At 36.2% G+C, this 20,205-nt stretch overlaps 1 protein-coding gene across 2 annotated transcripts in view; it reads left to right on the top strand.

Annotated features, from left to right (window-relative positions):
* SLC25A12 (solute carrier family 25 member 12) overlaps positions 1-20,205 on the top strand; it is a 104,463-nt gene that overhangs the window by 26,564 nt on the left and 57,694 nt on the right. Inside the window, exons 4-5 of one of the 2 annotated variants that reach the window (XM_030323707.2) lie at positions 5,014-5,129; positions 13,268-13,407. In XM_030323707.2, coding sequence (XP_030179567.1) covers positions 5,014-5,129; positions 13,268-13,407 — 256 coding nt within the window. Of the gene's footprint in view, positions 1-5,013; positions 5,130-8,021; positions 9,816-13,267; positions 13,408-20,205 lie in introns of those variants that run through there. The other variant, XM_030323708.1, reaches the window with a different exon arrangement.

Raw genomic sequence — 20,205 nt, 5'->3', positions numbered from 1 at the left:
ATCTGGAAGCTCTAGTCTATAATGTGTAAAACTATTACTTTTCTCTTTTAGTTTTTCATAACTGCTTTCCTTTACTCTTCTACATGTATATAAAAAAACATTATGATGCATGTAGAAAAACCTTTTATGCAAAAATCTTGATGGTTTTAAAAATTGCAAAATTAACATATTAATATTTTGAAATTTTATTAGTTTCCATTCAGTAAATTTAAAAGGAACTTTGTAGAAAAATTTTAAAACATCCAATTCATAAAATCCATTATTTCAAAAAAAATTTTTTTAATGTTTATTTATTTTTGAGAGAGAGAGATAGAGACAGAATGTGAGCAGGGGAGGGGCAGAGAGAGAGGGAGACACAGAATCCGAAGCAGGCTCCGGGCTCCGAGCTATCAGCACAGAGCCCGACGCGGGGCTCGAACCCACAAATGGCGAGATCCTGACCTGAGACGAAGTTGGACGCCCAACCGACTGAGCCACCCAGGCTCCTGTAGAATCCATTATTTCAGAGTATAAAATGAATACATGTTCTTTGTAAAAAGTCAAACAGCAGGTATGGTAAAAAGTGAAGGTGCCACCCCATCCTTATTGAAAGAAAACAAACAATTTATTAAACTATGAACTAAGCAGTGGTTTCTTCACTCCAGTTAGCGTCTTGTGGTTTGCATTGGCGCTGCTTAAGTCTTGATCAAGGCCTTCTAACAATAGAGGAATTCATAGCAGGATAAAGGAAAAAGAGCCTTAAAAATTATTCCAGAACATGTTTGCTTTATGTTAGCAGATAAACAGGCCATTTCTTGCTTTATGAAAAGTATTGTTCCACTGTCATGTGGTATAAAAGGCCTATGGGCTAAAGATAGATAGGGAGCATATCAGAGAGACAAAATGGTCCATTACCCTCACCTCCTACTTCTTCCCAGTATTTTATTATGAAAATTCAAACATTCAGGAAGGTTGAAGGTATTTTACAGTGTATACTTAACATACCCATCATATTCTACCATTAACATTTTTCTATGCTTCATTTTTCATATATCTATCTTTACATCAATCCATCTTGTTTTTTCACACATTTCAAAGTAAATTGCGAACACTGATACTTTTCTTACACATTTCAGCATGCATATTATTAACTGGATTTCAGTATTTGTTTTGAGTGTTTTCTTTATATGTAAAATTTACCCACAGTGACAAATACAAAACTTAAAAGTGCATTTGCTGAGTTCTAATAAATGCCTATACTTGGGTAATCTCAGGTGACTTTTTACCGTATTAAAATATATATAATACAATTTATCATTTTAACCATTTTTAAGTATATATTTCAGTGGCATTAAGTATATTCATATTGTTGTACCACCATCACTACTATCCATTCTACCTTTTTTTTTTTTTTTCCATCTTCTCATACTGAAACTCTGTACCCATGAAACAGTGAGTTCCTGTTTTGTCCCGATACTCAGCCTCTAGTAATCACTATTGTACTTTCTGTTTCTAATGTGTTTGACTATGTTAGATACTTCATGTAAGTGGAATAATGTATTATTTGTCCTTTCATGTTTGATTTCACTTAGCCTGTTGTTTTCAAGATTCACCCATGCTACAGCTTGTGTCAGAATTTCGTTCCTTTTTAAGGCTGATTAATATGAAGTGACTTTATTTTTAAGTTGCTGATGCCTTTGTGTTTCTTAATTGATCTTTCTTCAAATAAATCACTCTGTGTAACAAAGGTAAGTGAGTATTGAGGATTGGTTGAGGATTCCCCCAATATCTTCTTTTTTAATTGTTTTTTTAATGTTTTATTTATTTTTGAGAGAAAGAGCATGAGCAGGGGCAGGGCAGAGAGAGAGAGAGGGACAGAGGATCCAAAGCAGGGTCTGTGCTGACAGCAGAGAGCCCGACATGGGGCTCGAGCTCATGGGGATGGTCCCCAGGGGCAGGTGTAGATAACTGATGGGCCCTGCTGTCCCTGAAGAGGTAGCTTCCACTTTGGCTCCAGGAGACTGGTGGAATGAAAAGTATTGGGACCAGAAACTGGTTGCCCTTGCTCACAATTTAACAAGGGAAACCAGAAAGCTGGATATTTGTGTGAAATATTTATAACTTCCTAATGTTGGCAACTAATGTAACTAAAAATATTATTCTTTGCATGGCCAAAGAAAACATGTGTGGGCCAAATTTACTCTGCCAGCCGACCATTTATGACCTTTGCTAGTTAAGGAAAAAGTCTTACCTTTTCTCATAGAGAAAAGTTTTACTACTGAGTATGAAATGTATTTTAAAGCTACATATTCTGTATTTTAGGGTAATTGTATTTTTGATGTCAGATTCCTGAGACTATTTTGGAAAAACCATGATGTTACAGGTTTTTTTTTTTTTATTTTTAATTCATAATCAGCCTAATTACTTTGTAGTTTTTAAATTACTCTTATAATCAAAAGAATAATGCTAATTCTTCATGATAAAAATTTCAAACATAGAATTACATAATGTAGAAAATGAAGGCCTTCTCTAAGTCATCCCTATATCATTACTGTATTTGTGTTATATATTCTTTTTTTTTTTTTTTTTTTTTAAGTTTATTTATAATCTCTACACCCAACATGGAGCTTGAACTCACAACCCTGAGATCAGGAGACACATGCTGTACCGACTGAGCCAGAGCCAGGCAACCCTTGTGTTATACATTGTTATTAAAACCTCATAGGACTCAGTGCTTTTTAGGAGTGTGTAGATGATGATACCTGATATGTTATAACTTCATTTGTTTTTACTACCTGAAAATTTGTGTAATGATAACCACACTTTTGTGTTTTTAGTAGTATACCAATGCATAAAATGTATTATGAAAGGTGACCTGATAAACAGTTTATTGGGTTGTTCTTCCCAGGATTCATTAGGCACTTAAGCTCCTAATTCCACCAAAGATTCTTCAGCAGGGGCACAGTGAAGGCATAGTCTTTAGTGCCCTGAATAATACCACCACAAAGTCTTTCCCTCAATAAAGGGAAAAGGCATAGTATGCACCATTGCTTTGGATATAATGTAATTTGTGTAACTTAAACATAATTCAGAGTGTTACAAGTAATGGAAAAGGAAACTACAAATGTAAAATATGTCTTAGATGAATGGAGACATAAAATGAAATGTAAAATGTAGTCATTTTCCTAAATCTGTGTTGAGAAATATAGCTCTCTGTAAAGCCATATATTCTTGGGGCACCTGGGTGGTTCAGTCAGTTAAGCGTCTAACTTCAGCTCAGGTCATGATCTCACAGTTCATGGGTTTGAGCCCCACTTTGGGCTCTCCGCTGACAGTGCAGAGCCTACTTTGAATCCTCTCTCTCTGTCCCTCCCTGCTTACTCAGTCTCTCTCAAAAATAAACACTTAAATAAATAAATAAAAGCCGTATATTATAAATTGAGTTCATTCAAGAATATTTACAAGTTCTTACCTGAATCAAACTTGTGTTCTGTGACAAGCCTATCTTCTCGCAGGAAATCAGACTTTAAACAATGAATTACATAACTATTTTATTTATTTATTTATTTATTTATTTATTTATTATTATTATTTTTTAAAATTTTTTTTTCAACGTTTTTATTTATTTTTGGGACAGAGAGAGACAGAGCATGAACGGGGGAGGGGCAGAGAGAGAGGGAGACACAGAATCGGAAACAGGCTCCAGGCTCCGAGCCATCAGCCCAGAGCCTGACGCGGGGCTCGAACTCACGGACCGCGAGATCGTGACCTGGCTGAAGTCGGCCGCTCAACCGACTGCGCCACCCAGGCGCCCCTATTATTATTATTTTTAAATTTTTTTTATTCGACGTTTATTTATTTTTGAGACATAGACAGAGCATGAACGGGGGAGGGTCAGAGAGAGAGGGAGACACAGAATCTGAAACAGGCTCCAGGCTCTGAGCTGTCAGCACAGAGCCCGATGCGGGGCTCGAACTCACGGAGTGTGAGATCATGACCTGAGCCGAAGTCGGTCGCCCAACCGACTGAGCCACCCAGGTGTCCCACATAACTATTTTAATAAAAATTTTGCAAGGGGCACTAAAAAGGTACAGTGTGCTGCCGTAAGGCTGTAAAGGGTAAGTGAAATCATCTCGAGACTGTGAGATGGTTGGTTGTCTTGAGGAAATGATATTTGATCTGGGCTATGTAAGGATGGGTACAAATTAAATGGGCAGAAGTTTGGAGATGGTGGGATCATTCCAAGGAAAGTGAAATGTTGTGTGATGGTCCTGGGTGGAAGGAGCAGGGATTGAAAAAGAGTGGGTTGGAGTGCAGAGAACAAAGGGGAGGCATACAGAGATCAGATCCTGAGGGGCAAGAAGCCACATTAAGATTAGGTCTATTCCTTTTGATAGGGTGACTATAAATGTATTGTCCAAACCAGGCCATTTGAGAATAAAAGGCAGCACCATTACTAATATGAATAAGTAAATAAATAACTACATGTATTTATATATTTATAAAAAACCAGATTTTTATAATGCTGTTACTTGGATATTAGTCACTTACCAATAGCAGCAACATGGTGTAGGATGTTTGCAGCAAGCTTGCTATGGAAGATGACTCTAAACTATATATTAGCATATGCCAACTGTATAAGATCATTGAAGGCAATTTTAGTATAATTTTGGCCACTGGCTAATTTCACAACCCTGAGTATTCTAGGACTCCATGTGCTTTAGTTTCCCTCCTCTTGTTTTGAATCTTCCTTTTAAAAATGTATTATTGACATTTCAAGCCTATAAAACACAGACTAGTGTAGCAAATTCACTATCCTCATCACCAAGTTTGGGTAATTATTAAAATAATTATTAAAATTGTTTTATTTATATTTTTCATCTCCTGGATTATTATTTTGAAGCAAATTCCAGATGACTTCCCTTTACCAATTGTGTGGTTACCCTGAGCTATAGTTCATACAGTAAAGACAGGTTAAATGCCTGATATTTTCCCTTTCTTTACCAGCCAATAACATGTTATATTTTGTTGCAGATTGATCTCCTATCAAGAATTCTTGGCATTTGAATCTGTTTTGTGTGCTCCAGATTCTATGTTCATAGTGGCTTTCCAGTTGTTTGACAAGAGTGGAAATGGAGAGGTGACATTTGGTAAGGAAAAAAAAAGATTATAAGGGATAAGTGAAGTTAGTGAAGCTGGTCCAGTCTTTAATTGCTAAATCTAGTAAATGCATATAAATTCCTGATTATCTAGGAGCTAGTTAATAAGTGAAGTATTGATTTCCTCAAAGAATTTACACAGATAAAATTAAAATGGTGTATTTTCTTTAAAGCATTAGACAATTGCAAAAAATTAAGGAATCTTTGCTCATTGAGTCATTTATTGACACTTTTACATTCCAATAATATGTGGTGTAAACTTTTCTTGCTCTGGGCTAGCCTGAGCAAAATTCTTTATGAAACAGACGAGGAACAACATGGAATAATCATATCATTCTTGAAGGGATTTTTGGGTAGAGAGTGCATAGCTCCTCAGTAGCAGTTTGGAAAAGTGCTACGATGTAACACCAAGAATGGAACTGAAGGAGGGAGTTAACAATAGTTAGCATTCTCTGAATCACCATTGTAGATTTTTGATTTTAGGAAACAAGCCTAGAACATTGAAACTAACATTTGTGTTAAATATAGAAATTGATATAAATCCTTTGCTAGGCCTATAATCTAGCACAAGATCAGTGTTTGACAAGCATATAAACTAGAATTTCTGTTTGTAGCCATGTATGTTTTAGTTTTTAAAGACGCTTATTTGCAGAAATTAGTTTATGTTTACCGTATCTGCTAATTTTTCCTGCAACAGGTTTTTCAATAAAAACAATGCAGTGTTTTCAAGGACCTTGAATCCTCTTCTTTTTAAAAAAATATTTATATATTTTTATTGTGATAAAAGAACACATAAAATCTTAACCATTTTTCAGTGTACAGTTCAGTAGCATTGAGTGTATTCACATAGTCATGAAACAGATTTCCAGAACTTTTTTATCTTGTAAAGCTGAACTTGAGCCCCTTTTATAGGGTGAATTTGCATCAATATGTTGTAGAGAGACTCTTGAAAATCAGGCTTTCCCTGAGCTAAATATTTATTCACCACAGAATTTGTCTTATAAAAAAAAATCCTTCAGTTACACCCAAAGGAGGAAGTATCACTGCCATGAAAAGAATGGTGAGAAAATACAGGTATTAGAAGGACCAGTGGTGCTCTTTAATGCTTTTAGTGGGCACATTTTCTAGCTTGGCACTGACTGTTTCCTTTTGTCCATTGACCCAGTTGTTGTCTGTGTAAGATTTCCCCAAATAATTACCTATGCAGAACTCCTTAGGTTTCTGTATCCATGTTGGCATACTCCTGCTTTGGAGCAAGCTCTGGCCACTCTGCCTCGTAAAGAAGGTTGATTTTTCCCAGAAGCACCCAAATTCTGTAGTTTAAAATATAAAACCTTACCATCTCATCACTCAGCATTAACCCCAGACCACTAATAATGCTGCATTTTCTGTTTTCAATAGGTATCACACATTCTCACATGTCTCACTTCCAAATGTGCAGCAATACTTGGGAAATACTTCCATACAAATATCTGTATTAGTGATGGTAGACCTGTGCTTCTATCATGTATCCATTGTTTTAAGAATTAGATTTCCCAAAACCAAATTGTGGGGACTTTTGTCGTTCCTACCTTGGTATCATGGTTCTTTGTGTCATCTCCATTTGATGCTTTTCGCAATTTCTATTTTAAAAAACTAGTCACTCAAGTCAGTTCATCCAGTTGACTAACAATAGAGACCCATGCCAGTGTTGATTAGTAGATTAAAATGGGTATAAGAAGCAGTTGAGTGGTTTATGAACACATTTATTTCATGCAAATGAGAGCTTGTATTTATTAGATCCCAACTTTAGCATTTTAAAGATTTTTTGTTTTTCTCCCAGACTATGATTCATGAGTTAGAATTTTAAGAAAATATAATTAGGATTAGAAGCAAAACAAATCAGTTTTAGTTGTTACAGCTCCTGATATGACCTGAAAAATAAACATATGAACCCTCCAAAATCCTGCTTTCATTCTTCTGCTTCATAATGTAGAGATAGGAAGATTCCTGTGGAATGAGGTACTGCTGAATGCCCTTTCAACATTGTTCTTGGAGCCCCTGGCCAGTTGGGTGGTTGTTTTGATGATGGTCATCTGTTTCTTGGGGACCTTGACCATTTTCCCTTCCTGTCTTGCCTCCCTGGTTTTGAGGATTCATTTTAGACAAATTTTCTTAAATAAAAATCATAATGAAGGAGAGAAAGTTTAATTTTATATTATTAAGGAAAGAGGAAAAACATTGAAACTGTTACAAATGCCATTTAACAAGATTTCTAAGGCCTACTCATTACAGGCTGTTTTCAAGACTACAGAATTTCAGCATAAGGAACTAATTAACTTGGAGTTTATTTTTATAGGATTTTGGATCTGTGTTAAAGGTCAGTTTTCATGTTTGTATCCACTTAATAAAATGAATTGTGCTTATGTATTTATAGATATATGTTTAGGTAAAAGGAAATTATAGATCCATTCTAACTGTAAATCCTTTTCACCAAATGGCCTTATATTTTCTAGTTTAGAATTTATTTAAAGTATAATTTTCTCTTGTGCACACCAGGAGAGAAAGGTGGGAGAGAATATTGGATGCCAGGTGTAATGGAGTGGGGGGGGGGGGAACTGTTATGCCATTGGTATCTCGTGGACTATGATGATGATGTTATTATCTGTGTATTTGTATATATTGTTCTCATCTATGCTTTTGTTTTTTTAGATACGCTTTTTAATACACATCAGATTAGATACTTAAGTTGTGTACATTTTTGCAAGTATTTATGTAAATAGGAATATCGAACAACATTTACTTGAGTGCTGGACAAGTTTTTTGTTTCTGTTTTTTAATTGTTAGAGATGCCTCTACTTTGGGGGAGAAGACTTACATTGAGACCTCGGTAATCCATTTCAGAATGTGCAAGCAAGCGCAGGAGAGGGTTCTGGAGTTTTTAAAAGAGTGAATAAAACCATAGTTGTTTCCTCTTTGATGTTCTTTTAATAAAATTTCTAATGCATGCTGTGGATAATTACTTAATGGCTTATATATCTGTTACTGCCACTGTTGAGCCTTGTGGAGGCCGTTGCATGATTGGTGTGTGCTAGATACAGTCTAAACTTGCCTTGGTCTCACTACTAGCCTCTAGTGTACTGGGTATTCTGCTTGATAGAATTAGGTTGAGGTAACCTAGATAACTAGTTATACTACATTGTGTTGTCAGTAGCTGCCTTGCATTTGTCCCACATTTAAAAAATAAAAGCCCATTGCGTTAACAAAGATGTAATCCTTCTAAAAAAATAAAACCCCAACTCCTGTCTATTAACTAATAAATGAATATAAGATATGTTGTACAGTCTAAGTTTTTTATTAAAATCTCATCAGCATTGTGTTCCAAAGCGCTTGCCTAGGAATGGGACCTCTCCAAAGTGATTTTTTTCAAGGGCACATCTTTATCCTCTCACTGTAGAACCCTGAAAAAGCAGGGATTCCTTTTGATTTGGTACTGTTTTTGATTGTCATTAAATACAGCAAATAGAAATGGGTTCCATTTGTGCCTTTAAAATAGACTCTTTTTCCCTGAAGGGAAGAATAGATTGGGGTGGCTTAGGCATAACCACCGCTGTTTTTAAAAGGTTCGGGAGATGGAAGTCTAGATGTGAAAAATTACCCTCTCTCAGTGGGAACAAAGCTGTAGACATGGAATACTATGAAAATCTAATGGTAACCAATACCTAATTTGGTCTAGTAAGAATTAGAGCTTCACCTGGGTGTTCAAAATAAATCAGTAAGAATTTTGAGACCCCTTTCAGATATTGCAGAAAAAAATCCTGTTAATACTGAAGGCTACTAGAGTAGCTTAGAGTTTAACGTTAAAAAAAAAAAAGGTCATAGTGTTATTAGTTTTTATGCATTTGGTGATAGACTGGTGAAGCATCTAGTTTCTATAGTAATAGATGCTCTTTAAATGTAAACTCATCCTTCCTGAGAAACGGACCTTCACATATATTTGGCAGCAGGACTACTCTGTTGACTAATTGTATGGTAGTCCCTTCTGGAGGTAGGTAAAGGATTAATAGAAATACTTTTGCTTAGAGAAACAGAGGAAGTCACCTAGGAAATTAATGACCCAACTGGAAGTAGAACCTAGTAGTCTGGGACTGAGTCTACATGCTATTTTGGTTGGGACTTCCTCTACCAAGTTCCTGTTGTTGAACATTCTGTTGTTGTTGTTTGTTTTCCTTTGTTTTCTTTTTTGGTCTCTTAGTTGTTCCTCTTCTTTCTCCCCAAGTTTTCCTTCACTGAAAAACTCTTTACTTCCACAAGTCTCGCCATTGTTTTTGTTCAGTTATACACAAGGAATTCACTGTTTTGGTGGGAGTCCTTCTAAAAGCCTCTCTGACTTCACTTTAAGAACTATGCAGATGAAACTGAGCTATTGAGGACTCCCCCGCCCCCACCCCCACTGACAATAAAAATGTTTGGTCTCAAGCCTCTTAAGTTGGAAGCAGTGGCTCCTGCTGGGCTGGAATCCTTGGAATCAGGATGTCGTTGGGCTGATGGTAGGTGGGCTGTGTCACAGGGCTGATGGCTTGTATACCTACAGGAGGAGTTCTCTGGCCACACCGTTGGTACAGCAGCTCCTTCCAGGCTCATTCATGGAACAGGCATGGCGGCAGTCTTGGAGAAGAGTGCCAGCCCCGGTCAGAGGTAATTTTGTACTGAAGAAAGGTGAACAAGACCAGTAGGAAGCTCCCATAAGGACCAGGGGAGGGATGAGGGTGGATGAGATGGGGAGACACATTGTGGGCTGTTGGGGAAATTAAAACCTCTGTTAAGACATATTTACATAATATATATGCTTCAATGTGTAATTCATCTAGTCCAATCATCATAAGTGACTGATACAGCTGAACTGACTAATGTTATACGTCTGTGAACATTTTTACTTAATCACAGTTGTCACCATTACCTGCCCTCCTGACAAATCATACTCCTTTCCTTTGAGCAAAGAGAACATAATGACAGGCTACTTTGGTATCTGGCCCCAACTCCCTTTTCAAGAGGAATTATAAACCATCTCTTTCATAAGCCCATGCTCTGCAGGAAGTGAAAAAGTGGTCTATTGTTTTCTATATGTCAGAAAACGAATGGATTCCTATATCCCATAGCAATACCAACCTAGTATAAAACAGTAGATCATGATCTTGCTGCCAATAAGATGTGACTGTCATAGCCCTTTCATCCAGGCCAGAACTATGGCCACTGAAATAATACTCCAAGGAGTGCTATTTAGAGCTAAAGACCCTTGTTTGCCACTGGAAAGACGGGATTCTCTGTGGGGGCGGTGGGGGTGGGGGGGGGGGACTTGCAATGCATTTTCAGTTAGATGTATTGGGAATATTTGAGATTATTGGGGTTCCCTTTTATGTCATGCAGAACCGGATAAAACTGGATAAGGAGAGCATCACATGTTTGAGCTGTTGCCTCACACAAGTAGAAGCTCTCCAGTTCTGGAGCTTTTGTATAACTTTTTTTTTTTGGATAAGCACATCCTGGTAAAGTGGTAATTATGAATTGGATTTTAAAATAATAGTTGTACTAACTATTTTTATAAGCTTCCTGAATTAGCCTTAGGCAGTTGGTAGTAAAATAATAACAGAAGGGAAGTGGGACACAGCAAGAGGTGCCAAAGTAGGTTTGAAATTTTGTTAGTCCTAGTAACTATAGTTGTAGCCTGTGACATAGTCAAAATAGTTAAAAGTGTCTGGGGGGTGGTAAATAAAACAGCACATATTAATGCTCATAATAAAATCATGTCCAAAGCTATCAATGACCACTTTGGGAGAAGTAGGAAATGTTGAAACAAATAGTCATGGAAAATGACACTTCAATATTTGGGAAGATTACTATGAGTAATTTAAGCTATCATTTTAATTGTTTCAAAGATATTCCAAGATCTTAGCTAGAGGTTGCTAGGAAGTTTACAAAATAGGATTTTAGTTAAAGTTTTTCTTATGGAACTTTTTCTGAATGTAAGTTAGACATTATAACTTTGGTTTATCCTTTTTGTGATAGTAGAAAACAATTTTCATAATTAAGTAAATTTTCATAGTTTGAAAGCTTTTGAATCTTTGATTGTATTTGATTAATTTCACAGTAATATTCTAATATTTTCTGATCATGTAAAGGGAATTCAGTTTTATTCCACCATTGTTTAAAACTTAATCTAGGTAGCAGTATGTACATTTCTTGTCAAATAGTTGAGTTTTAGGATTTGTGACCTTTAAAATAAAGGTTATAAAAAATGTATTCCCTTTCATAATCTTAATATTTAAATTAAATATATGTAGTAGTTTAAGTTATTCTATTCTGCTTTCCCTTAATTTCTTTGTGTTTTATTAGTTTAACACTGTTTGTTGGATCTTAAAAATAAGAAATCAAAGTAATTAATTTGGGAATAAAGCAGCTAATTATTTAAAAAAAGATCCTAAAAAAATCTTTGCTGATCTCTCTTAATATATTTAGCTCTATTTTTGGTAACCCTTATTATTTTAATTATCTTATAAACTTTGACATATTTTACAACTGTTGATATTCCACATAGATTTGAGGGTAAACTTTTATATTGGCTAAAAGCCAAGATCTATCCCATGAATTGCTACTGAGTTTTTGTTTTTTTGTTTTTGTTTGTTTGTTTGTTTGTTTTGCTTTTAGAAACAAAACCCCATATATTTAATTTGTGTTTATGGAAGGTGAAAATATTTTAATGTGGTTTGAAAATTATGATATAGTATTGCTAACTAGGCAAGAAATAAATGCTATATTCCATTTGAAAGAAAAGATGAGAATCCCATCTCCCCAGTGACATCCAATGCCTTCTTCCAACTTACTGATAGCAGTGACCTATTCAGAGCTGTTATATTGAGTCCAGACTGGTAGGATTTCCAGTTCAGGATTCTTACACTCTCTTCCACCTCCCCCTCCCCACCCCAGTAATGCTTTTATCAAGAAAAAAATGGTATATAAAACTAAAGGGAATCCATTAAATCATTTACAATATGAGATCAGTATCTTATTCAAAGAATTTACAGAAATTAGAGAAAGTAGCATAGTTGGAGATTATAAAACATTAAACTTGTATTTGCTAATTAGTAAAATTGTAGCTATGGATGGTAAAACGCTTCCACTAATTGGCTTACATTTGAAAATAATTTTGTTCTTAAGACATCAATAAAACAGGCTTCCTGCTTTCTTAACTTTGTTAATGACTTTTTTTTTTTTTTTTGGCATGAGCTTCTAAATTAGGCTATCCAGTCTATGCTTGTTAAAGTACCAGTCATTTGTGAATTGACTTTTATAGTAAGTGTAGAACTGTGTAAGAAAGTGACTGACATTGTTAGTGCATGAAGACCAGCTGTCAGAGGGTTTTGGTTGTATATTTACAGTGTGACTGGTTCCTATCTTAAAGTTAGTGTACTGTGTTTAGTCCTTCTTTATTTAAAAGTGAATCACTAATTTCACTTATCTTAAAATATTTTAATAGTTGAGACTAATAATCATGCTTTTTATGGGGATTTTGTAGCTTTGTGTCAAGACCATATTTTTGACAATATCAGAAGCTTTTAATAAGGTGCTTGCTGCTGAGCTAATGATACGCTTTTGGTAGTATTTCTTATACCTATCTTCAATAGACAGATTCAGGCTAGTGTGAATGTAATAATCAAGCCTCAATCAAACCATACTTAGTATGACAAATATTGCATTATACTGTAATTTAGGTATTCATGCTTCTGATAAAGGGCTTAATTCGACTCCTTGAGGAACCGGGAAAACACTATTGATTTTATACAGGAATGCAAAGTAGCAGCCATTTATAGTGCAAGATATAAATCACTTCCTAATTAAAATTAAATCAAGAGAAATTAAGAATCTCATGGCCTTATATGTAATGGTACACAATCTTAAGTGTAAAATTATATTTTGTATCAATTGTGTTCCTGTGCATGGGTTTCTGGGCACGAAAAATTTTGCAGCTAATCTTAATAGAAACAGATAATATTGACTTGAAATTTCTCTTAATTTCTTTCTGTAGGAACATTGCAGTGGACTAAACTACTTATTCCAGATATAATTTGTTTATTTTTGTCTTCCCTTTTAAGAAAATGTCAAAGAAATTTTTGGACAGACTATTATTCATCACCATATCCCTTTTAACTGGGACTGTGAATTTATCCGACTGCATTTTGGGCATAATCGGAAGAAGCATCTTAACTACACAGAATTCACACAGTTTCTCCAGGTGAGCCTAGTTTTCATAACCGATGTAAATATATACCATTTCTTCTCCACTTCCCTTTGAGTTTTAAGTTTGTTACCAAAAATAGCAATTCCCTGTGGCATTTCTTATTTCCCACTGCAGGTTTAAGCTTGTTACCAAAAATAGCAATTCCCTGTGGCATTACACCCCCATTTCTTATTTCCCACTTCCAGAGGCAACTTTTAAGCACTCTTAAACTTGTTTCTTTTCAGCAATCACTTTCATAGCTCACCACAAGTATAGCTGCCATCTGTTACCGTCCAGTGCTATTACAGTACCATTCATTATATTACCCACACTGTACCTCTCATCTCTGACTTATGCCGTAACTGGAAGCCCGTACACCCCACTCTCCTCCATTCATTTTGCCCATCCCCCCACACACTTCCCCTCTGGCAACCACCAGTTCTCTGTATTTATGGGTCTGTTTCAGCTTTGTTTTACTTTTTAGATTCCACATATAAGTGAAATCATATGGTATTTGTCTTCTTTGTCTTTGATTTACTTCATTTAGCATAATACCCTCTAGGTCTATCACTGTTGCTGCAAATGGTAAGATCTCATTCCCTTTTTTTTTAAATTTTTTTTATGGCTGAGTAATATTCCATTGTATGTATATACCACATCTTCTTTATCTGTTCATCTATCGATGAATACCTGGGTTGCTTCCAGATGTCTTGGCTATTGTTAATAATGCTGCAATAGGGGCACCTGAGTAGCTCAGTTGGTTAAGTGTGTGACTCTTTATTTCTGCTCAGGTCGTGATCTCACGGTTCATGGGTTAGAGTCCCAAGCTGGGCTCCATGCTGACTGCGTGGAGCCTGCTTGGGATTCTCTCTCTCCCCGTCTCTCTGCCCCTCCCCCGCTTGTGTGAGCATTCTGTCTCTCAAATAAATAAAAACTTTTTTTTTAAATGCTGCAATAAACATAAGGATGCTTATATCTTTTCAAATTATTGTTCATTTTCTTTGGGTAAATACCCAGTAGTGGAATTATTGGATTGGATGGTGTTTCTATGTTTAATTATTTGGAGGAAACTCCATACTGTTTCCTGAGAGGTTGCACCAGTTTACATTCCCACCAACAGTGCATGAGCATTCCGTTTTCTCCACATCCTCAACAACACTTGTTATTTCTTACGTTTTTAATACTAATCATTCTGACAGATGTGAGGTGATATTGTGGTTTTGATTTGCATTTCCTTGATGATTAGTGATGGTGAACATCTTGTCATGTGTCTGTTGGCTATCTGTATGTGTTCTTTGGAGAAATATCTGTTCAGCTTCTCTGTTTTTTTAATCATTGTTTTTTGGTGTTGTAGAAGTTTTTCATGTATTTTGGATATTAACTCTTTATTGGATGTGTGATTTGCAAATATCTTCTCCCATTCAGTACATTGTCTTTTTCATTTTGTTGATCGTCTCCTTTACTGTGCAAAAGCTTTTTATTTTGGTGTAGTCCCTATAGTTTACTTTTGTTTTTGTTTCCTTTGCTTCAGGAGACCTATTGAGAAAAACGTTGCTAAGGCCAATATCAGAGAGATTATTGCCTGTGTTTTCTTCTAGGAGTTTTATGGTTTCAGATCTTACATTTAAGTCTTTAATCCATTTGGAGTTTATTTTTGTGTATGGTTAAGACAGTGGTCCAGTATCATTCTTTTGCATAGTTTTGTCCAGTTTTCCCAGCACCGTTTGTAGAAGAGACTGTCTTTTTCTCATTGTGTACTCTTTCCTGCTTTGTTACAGATTAATTGACCATATGATTGTGGGTTTATTTCTGGGCTGTCTATTCTGGTCCATTGATCTATGTGTGTTTTTGTTCCAGTACCATACTGTTTTGATTACTACAGCTTTGTAATTTATCTTGAGATCTGGACCTCCAGCTTTATTCTTCTTTCTCAAGATTGCCTTGACACTATGGGGTCTTTTGTAGTTCTGTACTCTACTTTTAAATTTTTCACTTTTTGGTATTTTTCATTGAATTTGAACTGTGGAAGATCAGGAGCTGGTTGTTTCATCTCTCCTTCTCTCCCACAGACATTTTCTGTTTCCATCACCATATAATTCATATCTGAATTACTATAATTTTATAAATACTATGGATGACTGGGGTGCCTGTGTGGCTCAGTCGGTTAAGTGTGTGACTTTTGATGTTATCTCAGGTCACGATTCCAGGGTTGTGGGATCAGGCTCTGCACTGAGCATGGAGCCTGCTTAAGATTGTCTCTCCCCCTCTGCCTCTTTCCTCCATTCGCTAATTTGCTCTCTCTTTCAAAAAATAAAAAATAAAATAAAAATAGAGGCACCTGAGTGGCTCAGTTGGTTACACGTCCAACTTTTGGTTTCAGCTCAGTTCAGGATCTCATGGTTCATGAGATTAAGCCCTGCATTGGGCTCTGCATTGGCAGTGGGGAGCCTGCTTGGGCTTCTCTGTCTCCCCGTCTCTCTGCCCCTCCCCTGCTTGAGCTCTCTCTCTCTCTCTGTCTCTAAATAAATAAATAAATAAACTTAAAAAAAAATACTGTGCTTGACTAAAATGATTACTTTTCTTAGTGTTTCTAGTTTTTCTTATTTGTTTAGTTTTCTATGTATTAATGCTAATTCATTCTTAAATTTTGCCTCACTTATTAACATTTCATTTTAATGTGTTTACAAAATATTATGTACTCTATCAATTTCATCTTCTTGGAGCTAAGAGCTTTCTTTCTTAAGAAATGGAGATAAAATTCACTTAACATAAACTTAACCACATAAAAGTGCATAATTTAAGTGGCATTTAGTACAGTTCAGTGCTGGGCAACCACTATCTTTGTCTAATTCCAAAACATTTTTATTACTCCAAAAAAAAAAAATTGTTTACTCATTAAGCAGTCACTCCCCGTTCCTGTTTCTCCTCAGCCCCTGGTGACCACCAAACAGCTCTGACTCTGTGGATTTACCTATTCTGGATAGTTCATGTACAGTAGTCCCCCCATTATTTACAGTTTTGCTTTCTACAGTTTCAGTGGATCCATGGTCAACCGTGGTCCAGAAGTAGATAATCCTCCTTCTGATACCGTTAGAAGGTCAATGGTAGCCTACTGCTATGTCACAATGCCTACATCATTTACCTCACTTCATCTTATCACTTAGACATTTTATCATCTCACATCATCACAAGAAGGAAGGTGAGTACAGCATAGTAGGATATTTTAAGAGGACAAGAGAGAAAGAGACCACGTTCACATAACTTTTATTGCAATATATTGTTATAATTTTTCTATTATTTTAGTGATAATCTCTTACTGTGTCCTATTTAGGAATTAAACTTTATCTTATGCATGTATAGGAAAAAAACATCATATATAGGGTTTGGTTCTATGTGCAGCATCAGGCATTCACTTGGGATTCTGAGAACATACACCCCACAGGTAAGGGAGGACTACTATTAATGGAATTATACAGCATGACTTTTTGTGTCTGGCTTTTTTTTTTTCTTCTTTTTTCTTCTTTTTTTTTTTACTTAGCATAATGTTTTCAAGGATTATCCAAGTTGTAGCATGTATTAGTACCTTATTCCTTTTTATGGCTGAGTAATATTCCATTGTACGGATATACTGTTTTTTGTCTATCCATTCATTAGTTAATGGAGCCTACTAATTGGGTGTTCTTACCTTTTGGTTATCACAAACGTTGGTGTACAAGTATTTGTTTGAATAGCTGTTTTCAAATCTTTTGAGTACATCTCTAGATATAAAATTGCTGAGTCATATGATAATTTTATGTTTAATTTTTTGAGGAATTGCCAGACTGTTTCTCATAGCCCCTGCACCATTTTCCTGGAACTTTCTGACCTGCTTCATGGTTGGAGGCTGGACTTTGTACTTTTTGCATAGCTGTCGGTCTGTAATCCCCCTCAGCTTCGTACTGGGGAATGCATTTGTCTATCTTTTGTGTTGAATCTTCTGCTTACTGGATTCCATCTCTTTATTATAGTGTAGTTCCTCTTTTTGGTGGAATATTTCCTGTAGTGGCTTCTTGAGGAAAGTATAGTAATTTTTTGTGAGACTTTTCATACCTGAAAACCTCTGTTCTATTTATACTTAGTATGGCTAGGTTTAGAATTCTAGTAGAAATTAGTTCCCTCCTAATTTTTTTTTAATTTTTTTTCAACGTTTTTATTTATTTTTGGGACAGAGAGAGACAGAGCATGAACGGGGGAGGGGCAGAGAGAGAGGGAGACACAGAATCGAAACAGGCTCCAGGCTCCGAGCCATCAGCCCAGAGCCTGACGCGGGGCTCGAACTCACGGACCGCGAGATCGTGACCTGGCTGAAGTCGGACGCTTAACCGACTGCGCCACCCAGGCGCCCCAGTTCCCTCCTAATCTTGAAAACAATTTTTTTTGTTTTCTTTCTTCTAGTATTGCCACTGAGAAGTCCAATGCCATTCTCATTCTTGTTGTTGTTTTTTTTTTAAGTTTATTTTGAGAGAAAGGGCGAGAGGGAGAGAACTCACCTGCATCTCCATGCGAGCTAGGGAGGGACAGAGAGAGAATCCGAAGCAGGCTTGGTGTCGTCAGCATGGAGTTGGAAGTGGGCCAAAGCAGGGCCTGATGCGAGGCTCGAATTCGTGGAAATTGTGAGATCATGACCTGAGCCTAAATCAAGAGTCAGACACTTAACTGAATGAGCCATGCAGGCGCTCCCATTCTCATTCTTGATTCTGTTTTGACATTTTTTTTTTTTTTTTCCCATTCTGGAGAGTCAGATTTTTTTTCCTTTTCTTCAGTGTTTTGAAATTCCATGATGATATTCCTTGGTGCTGGGCATTTAGTGGGCTTTCTGAATTTGAAAACTTTTGTCCCTCAATTCTTGAAAATATTCTCATTGCTTTTTTTTATTTACTTCTATTTTCTTTCTTTATGGAACTAGTAAATATATTAAATGTATAATTTAGTTTTCTCTCCCACTTTCCGCCTGAACTTTTAGTAAGTTTTTAATTTTTGTTACATTTAAAATTTTCAGTTCTTTTTCGTTTTCTGAATATTCATTTTTAAAAAATAACATATTGTTCTTTTTCTATAGGTGTACTATTTTCTCTCACTTCTCCAAATATATTAAAGATAGGTGATTTTTTTTCTTCCTGTGAATTGTCTGTTTTCTTCAATTTTCTTTCTTTTTCTCTGTTTGGGTTTTTGTTTTTCATGTTAGTGGCTTTTCTTACAGTCATTGGTCCTCTGCTCATATTTAAGATTGAGGCTTATTGGGAACTTTGGGTTCATGGTATTACTTATTAACTCTAAACCTTATTATAAAGTTTGCTGTCTCGGCTGTCATATTGGGGACCCTTTAATGTCTGTATGTTCAGGTCTTTCTTTTACATTGGGGACCCAGAGAATGATCATCTAGAATATTAGATCTGGCTATTGACATTATGGTTGCTGAATAATTCAAGAGGGTTAGAGGTCTCAACTTTCAGTGTGGAGATGGACTTTGATTTTATTACCTCTTTTCCACTGTACCTGGTCTCCCCTAGTCCAGATCCTCTATTAAATTCTCTAGGCAGTGAGTCTCTAGTCCTCTACCAGGGTTGGGAAAGGCCAGAATCCTGGCTACAGTGAAGTAGTGCAGGTGACTAAGTGAGTTTTAAACAGACTTCCATCTGAGCTTCCTGTTTGTAGCTCCACCTTCACTGTCACTTGTAAGAGTACTCGTGTAGCCAGTTCCGGAGTTTTTAAGGGGTCCTGTAATGTACATTGCATAGCTTTTTGGCTTTTCCAATGTCTAGTTTTCTTTTTTTTTTTTTTAATGTTTTAGTTTTTATTTTTGATTTTGAGAGAGAGTATGTACAAGCAGGGGAGGGGCAGAGAGACAGGAGAGAGAGAATCCCACACAGGCCTCCACACTGTCAGTGCAGAGCCGGATATGGGGCTCAAACCCGCAAATTGTGAGATCATGACCTGAGCTGAAATCCAGAGTCAGATGCTCAACTCACTGAGCCACCCAGATGTCCCTCCGTGTTTAGTTTTCTTGACTCTGCTAAGTCAGTTGTCGCTTGCCTTTCTGCTCTACAATCTTAAAAAACGTAGTTGCTATCTTCTTTTCTGTTCTCTTTGTCCTTGAGTTTCTGTTTTGCTTTTAGTTCCTTTACTGTGATTTTTAGTGAAGAGTGAAGTTTTGGAAGACTGCAGAATTACATGTACTAGTTCATTCTCATTCAAAGCCACAGTTTCTGAAGCGCAGCAGTTTTCATCTCATGGTTAGATGAAATGCATTTCCAGGTGTCTGAGATCTTTAGCTTTAGCGTAGCTTCCTTTTTTCATCCTTTCCCTCAGTTCCCCTATCCACACTTGAAATCTGGAAGCAGACTTACTTTATTTTGTATTTATTAGAGTATCTTTATCTTTTTAGATAAAGCATCTTTTTAGAGTATTTTTATGTATTTTATCTTTTATAACCCTGGGGTATTGTTTTACTTCATGAGCGTGATCACAGTTTGAAAACTGTATCCTTTAGGTGTGGTTATTTTAGTATACATGTTGCCGAAGCGAGTACTACGTGTGCTTATTTGTAGAACCCAGTGCTTGTTCTAACACTTGCACTGTTAGTGCCCACCTGACTGTCATTGGAAAATGCTCACACTTGAAAAGTTGAAAGTATTATAAATTTGAGAGATGATTATTTAAAAAAGAAATGTTCTTTCAACTAGTATTTTTTAAGATTTCTCCAAAGATGGTTTGTTCTTCTCATTGGTTGTCTTGCATTGTCTGAATGTATTTTACAATATCTAATTCTACCCT

This window comes from Lynx canadensis, chromosome C1 (genome assembly GCF_007474595.2).
Source record: "Lynx canadensis isolate LIC74 chromosome C1, mLynCan4.pri.v2, whole genome shotgun sequence".
Taxonomy (NCBI): Eukaryota; Metazoa; Chordata; class Mammalia; order Carnivora; family Felidae; genus Lynx; species Lynx canadensis.
The sequence above is the reverse complement of the archived record's forward strand: the minus strand, read 5'-3'. Positions and strand labels throughout refer to the sequence as shown.